At 34.7% G+C, this 6,372-nt stretch overlaps 1 protein-coding gene across 1 annotated transcript; it reads left to right on the forward strand.

The window, feature by feature from the left end:
* The first annotated feature begins 4,553 nt into the window (after nt 1-4,553).
* LOC103611060 (olfactory receptor 5D18-like) lies at nt 4,554-5,558 on the forward strand. The gene has a single exon (XM_008595096.1). It carries the CDS (start codon nt 4,554-4,556, stop codon nt 5,556-5,558), a length of 1,005 nt encoding a protein of 334 aa, XP_008593318.1.
* Nucleotides 5,559-6,372: the final 814 nt, after the last annotated feature.

Raw genomic sequence — 6,372 nt, forward strand, 5'->3', positions numbered from 1 at the left:
AATGATTTTAAGAATATATTGGTTTTGGGCTGAGCCCGTGGCACACTCAGGAGAGTGCGGCGCTGGGAGTGCAGCGACGCTCCCACCATGGGTTCGGATCCTACATAGGAATGGCCGGTGTGCTCACTGGCTGAGCGCGGTGTGGGCGACACCACACCAAGGGTTGCGATCCCCTTACCGGTCACGAAAAAAGACAAAAAAAAAGAATATATTGTTTTTGTCAGATGCAATTTTGGCATAGGTGTTTAATCAATTATTTATTTTATGAATAGTTACACTATTTTCATAAACTATTATTGAGAGTTCTCTTAGGAAGCGGAATGATAGAGAAATATAATATACTTAAAATATGATCATGTTTTAAATGACTCAGACTTATAGGATTGGATGTCAGGGAATGATTGTTGCTACAATTCTCCTAACTCATCAAGACAAAATGTTTTCCACATAGTTTTGTTTTCCAGGCTGCACACAGGAAGGCTAGGACAACAAATTCATTTGGGTAAAGGAAAATGTTAGTGTCTCAAGAAGTTCTTGTAGTTACTTGTTTTGAGACTTTCAATGTTGGTTCAACTATTTCTTTGTTTTGTTTTTGTTCTTTATTTTCTTGTAAGTCTTCAAATGACTAAAAAGTTTACAATAACTTTCATAAAACTTTTTAGATTTTATCATTCCAGGTCATTTTTGCAGACCTAAAATTATGTATCAATATCTTATTAGTGAATGTGGTCTACAAGAGCTCTCTACTAATGCGATCCTTATTCCCTTATTGTTCTGAAAGATACCAACTTAGTGGCATAAATACAGCTTTAAAGAATATACACAGATTTATCAAAGCAGATTTCCTTCTTTTTATTTCTATCATAACTAATGTCATTCTGCATGTTAGATTCATGTTAGATTTTGGCAGAGATCTGGAAAGTGCAGAACATCACCACATACTGCAGAGCTGTTGAGATTCATTCAAAAGTGACCATCTATTTGGAAATAAGTTGTATTTACACTTACCTTTTCCTCAAACTCAACACTCTTTCCTCACTTATTTGAATAACTATTTCATTTCACAATGGGCCATGCTCAAATAGCACCTCACTGTGGCCTTGCCTGATGTCGCTACTTAAAATGACACCTAGAGTTGTATCTAATTTTTGGCATCTATCATTACTGGCAAACTATTTCATATTTATTTGATTTTTAATCATCTTTGAAATATAAATTTGTAGGAAAAGAGACATTCTCTTTCTTGTCCCCCATTACCTAATTTAATAATCGCCCTAGAGTAGCGTTTCATAAATATTTTTTAATGAAAAGTGAATAAATACATGAGTAATTATGTACTGTTATGTACTCAAATTTATTTCTCCGGTTTCTGTAACAGAAAGCAATGCTAACAAAATAGCACCAATTTTAATTATGATTAATGAATACATAATCTTCAAATAGTCCATGCTTACTGATGTTTTTCACTACAGAAGTATTATATGTCCTTTAAACAAAATGTTTTAATGTGATTTATTTCTGTATTATTCACATATCAATAGCCTAACCTTGGATATAATTGGTTGGGAAACATGTTTTCTTAGTGAATAATAATTTGATATACTTGTGTGAAGCTACTTTTAAGATTTTATAAAGAAAAATATTTGAGATATTGGTTTACATTTACAAGATATTTCACCATGCTCTACTTGATTTTGATAATTAAAAATTTCTATTTTAATGAACTGCAATAGTTATAGGAAATCCAGTAGATTGGAGATTTGTTTTTAGTTTAGTTTTGACTGTCTATTTTTTAATTTGAATCGACAAATTACAAATGTACATATTTACTTTAAATAATCACTTATAAAAACAACCAAACCTCTCCTGTGTGTATAATCTATATGGTTTCTGTTCTCTAATTTTCCATACTTCTGGGAGAATTGACTCAATTCCCAGCTAGGAGGAAAGTCATATTTATCATTCAATAAATATTCATGTTATACTACTTTGTGCTAGTTACTGATCTAGGGATTTGGAACATATCAAAGATCAAAACAGTGAAAAATCCCTGTCATCCTTAAAGTTTTATTCTAGGACAGGAATCAAACAATATATAAAACTGAATAAGAATTTAAAAAATGTTTTAACCGTGCTAATTATTTTAAACACTAAAATTGGGTAGTAAGGTAACTCTTGTAATACCATAGTGTGTTCATGGAAGATTTCACTGAAAAGAAGCATTTGGAAAAAATCTTAAGGGAAAGAATCCCGGTTAGAGAAAGCCCTCATAGAAAAGAACAAAAGGAATAGCAAGACGGTCAGAATAGCTAAAGGAGACAGTAGGGAAAATGACTAATACTTAGACAGGGATTTAACAGGGATTAGACCATTCATCCATTGAATGTTTACTTTGTAAATACTTCTGCCTTAACACTCAATGGGTCATGATGACCTGAAAGCTGGATCTTCACACTTATTCAGTATGTTCAGAGAGTGTGGTATGGAGGAAGAGGGTTATGCCTGGCAAATAATAGCTATTTAAGCAGTATTTCAAAATGATGAATCTTATAATCATATATATTTTTCTAATTGTAGGAGGGTGTGGGGGTGATCAGACAGCTGGCAAATGTGACTTTAAAATATAAATTGTTTCATTTGAAATACTCCTAATGCTGCTATATATATATATATATATTTTTTTTTTTTCTTCCAGGGTTTCAAGTATATAAGAATTACCTCAGATAAAAGTGATTAATTTTAATGGTGTATTTTTGACCTCAAGAGAATGGAGCAATAGATAGTCCCTAGGGTTCGTGTCTGCAAGTTTGTAACTATAGATGTGAGAACACACGCATCACAGGAGAAGTTCTACATTTTCCATCAGCAGGTTTGTGTTAAGATTCTAAAGACAGTTTGATATTAATTTCCTTCTAGAGAACAACTTGGGAAGAAGGAAACTTACCTTCTAGAGATAGACAGTTTTCGAGAAATGTACATGAGTGTGTAAGGAGCAGAAAGTGCACTCTTTCTGAGAACTTTTTATTAGTATGGGATACAAGATCCACTACGATAAATATAACATTTCTTTAAAACAAAATTTTAAATGCATTAGAAAAGGAAATATAGCATTAAGAAAATAATTCAGTAGTTAAAATGTCTGGCTATGTGATAAATTGTCTTTTGAGTCTGTCTCTAATACTCAATTTCATGAGTACAGAAACAGGGAGGGCCGTTCCATATGATCTGACATCTTTACTGATGGGCCATGTGGAAACTATTTCCTCGGTCGTGTGATCACAGATAACTTTGCCAGAATTGATAGAGAACTAGATACCAGGAACGATAGAATCTGAGAGGTATTAGGCACCAATTAGAGTAACATGATTCTCTGTATTAGTGTTTTCTCATGAAATGTCTTCATAGTGCATTACTATCTCAAGTTTTTAATCCTTATCCTTCTCAAGTAATACAGGGACAGACTGAATATCCTGGGTATCCTGAAGGAAGAGGGAAGAGAGGAAGAGAGGGACCTAGTCATAGGATGTTTCTATATCAGAGTCTTTACTACAGGTAGTTATTCCAGGGTAAGACAAATGTCCTAAATCCTGCTCTCATGTGTTTCATGTTGATGATGATGCTTTTTGGTCTATTTGTATGGCACAAACCCTGTCATTGGAATATTTCTCACAGTCTTAGGGTGCTTAGAGTGGTCAGTAATTGGAAGTATGATTACTAATAAAGTGCAGGGTTTGGTGTAGAGGAATAGATGCTTGGCCAGGAGTATGAAAATCAGAGCTCTAGTCATAGATGTGGATATTGGTATTTGTCTGCTTGCCATTGGAGAAGTCAATGTTTCCCTGATTTCTATTTTTATTAACTATGGAATAAAGAAGTAACTAGATTATATTTATAAACTATTTTAATTTTATTACTCCTCAAGCACTGAGTAAGGAACATTCTCATTGGAGAAGCATACTCTCTGAAAAAATAAATTATAATGTACTTTTATATCATATTTACTGGGTAAGATGGAAAAACAATGATACTGTAAGGTGCTATAAGGAGTTAACAGTAGAGACACAAACATTCAGTGTTAGGTTTGTTGATATTGAATGTCACCATGTGAACATATGATGTAAAAATCAATATATTTAGAAATATCTGATTTTATTACTGATTACGGGCCTGATATAACCATCATCTTATGGTAGGCTTATTTTCTATGAACTTATCAATATTAAGGAAAGCCACAAATATTCGGTGAAGATTGGATTTAAAATAACCATTAATGATTTGACCTTGTTTTACCATATTTTTAAATGTATTAAAAACTGTATTGCAGAACATAAAATTTTAATTAGTAATTGTATTTTTTTCATGGAAAAGTTTAAAATATTGTTATGATGTTTCAAAACTTTAGACATTTTGGAAAATAAGCACCGAGAATCTGAACAATATTGTGCTTCATCATCTAGGTTTGGTAAGGGTGGTCAAGCAAACTTACTATTAAGTCACTTTCCCTAATATTTTTGTTTTCTGGAGCAATTTTCAGATTTGGATAAACAGAAACCATGTCACTCTCAGACAGGAATAGAAGTGGAGCCACATTTATGCTCTTAGGCTTCTCAGATTCCCCACAACTCCAAGTCCCTCTCTTCTTGATTTTTCTGGCCATCTACACTGTCGCTGTGGTAGGAAATCTTGGGATGATTGTAATCATCAGAATTAACCCCAAACTGCACACCCCCATGTACTTTTTCCTCAGCCACCTCTCATTTGTGGATTTCTGCTATTCCTGTACTGTTGCCCCCAAGACTCTGATGAACCTAGTGGTCAAAGACAGAACCATCTCATTTTCAGGATGTGCAGTACAATTCTTTTCCTTTTGTACCTTTGGGGTGGCTGAATCTCTGCTATTAGCTGTGATGGCGTATGACCGCTTTGTGGCCATTTGTAATCCTCTGCTCTACACAGTTGCCATGTCCCAGAAACTCTGTGCCATGTTGGTTGTGGGATCCTATGCATGGGGAGTGGCATGTTCCTTGATGCTCACGTGCTCTGCTTTAAAATTATCTTTTCATGGCTTTAACACAATCAATCACTTCTTCTGTGAGTTTTCCTCACTGATCTCTCTGTCTTTCTCTGACACTTTTATCAACCAGTTGCTTCTTTTCATTTTTGCCACGTTTAATGAGATAAGCACACTGCTCATCATCCTCACGTCTTATGTGTCCATTGTTGTCACCATCCTCAAGATGCGCTCAGCCAGTGGGCGCCACAAAGCCTTCTCCACCTGCGCCTCTCACCTGACCGCCATCACCAACTTCCATGTGCCCATCCTCTTCCTCTACTGTGTGCCCAACTCCAGAAATTCCAGACACACAGTCAAAGTGGCCTCTGTGTTTTACACAGTCATCAATCCCATGCTGAACCCTCTGATCTACAGCCTGAGGAATAAAGAAGTGAAGGATGCCATTAGGAAAGTAATGTACAAAAAGTCCCATTTCATTCAGCTAATCTCAAATGATGTTTTCAGTCGTCATGAACAACTGGAACAGACTCTAAAATGTTCCTAAAACTTATAGATATATTTGTTTGAGATTTTTATAAATGATTGTGAGTATTTGTTTGAGATTTTCATAAATAATTTTGATGGATGAATTGTTAAATTTAAATCCCAGGAAGTTGTTAAGGAAGACAATTCTGAGATAAATTCCATAGGGTTTTGATTTATAAAGCATCATTTTTTCCCACTTTTCTAAAAACGAACATGAAAATACTACAAAGCCCAAGAGATTATTCAATGCGGAGAATAAAGTAACTGACAGAGTGATGTGAACTCACCACTGAACAGTATTTTCTCATTTAATGTGTGTATAAATGAATACCTTGCCTTTAAATTTATTTCTGTTGTGTGTCACTGAAGGACCGTGTCTCTGTTGGCAGATACAGGTGGATATGCTGTGTCATGAAAGGGGAATATGTTTTTCTGACATCTTCATCCCTTAGATTTTGTCATTTCTATGACTAGAAAGTCTTGCACTTGAGACAGTTTTTTAAGAAGTACATAAGACAGGTATAGGTATAACTGCTAGACAGATGATGGCAGAGATTTTGGAAGAGATAGTCTAGAAATGACTGCAATGACTGATTTGACAGAAACAACTATTTTCACTCCAAATCCAGTGCCTTTTCTGTACAATACTGAGGAAATCTATATGAGAGGTCATAAAAATTAATTTCGTCTTTCAGAAAGAACCATCGATGGAGTTATTTCATATTCCTAGGTTGCGCTTTTACATCATTACTCGAAACTTGGATTCCCAGTATTATCAGGCCTCTGAATCTCTGCAAGTGTTGTCTAGTCTAATTCATACAGATGGAATGTAG

This window comes from Galeopterus variegatus, unplaced genomic scaffold (assembly GCF_000696425.1).
Source record: "Galeopterus variegatus unplaced genomic scaffold, G_variegatus-3.0.2 Scaffold12342, whole genome shotgun sequence".
NCBI lineage: Eukaryota > Metazoa > Chordata > Mammalia > Dermoptera > Cynocephalidae > Galeopterus > Galeopterus variegatus.

Excerpts from the sequence above, each read along its gene's own strand:
- LOC103611060 (XM_008595096.1), top strand. The coding sequence starts at position 4,554 with ATGTCACTCTCAGACAGGAATAGAAGTGGAGCCACATTTATGCTCTTA.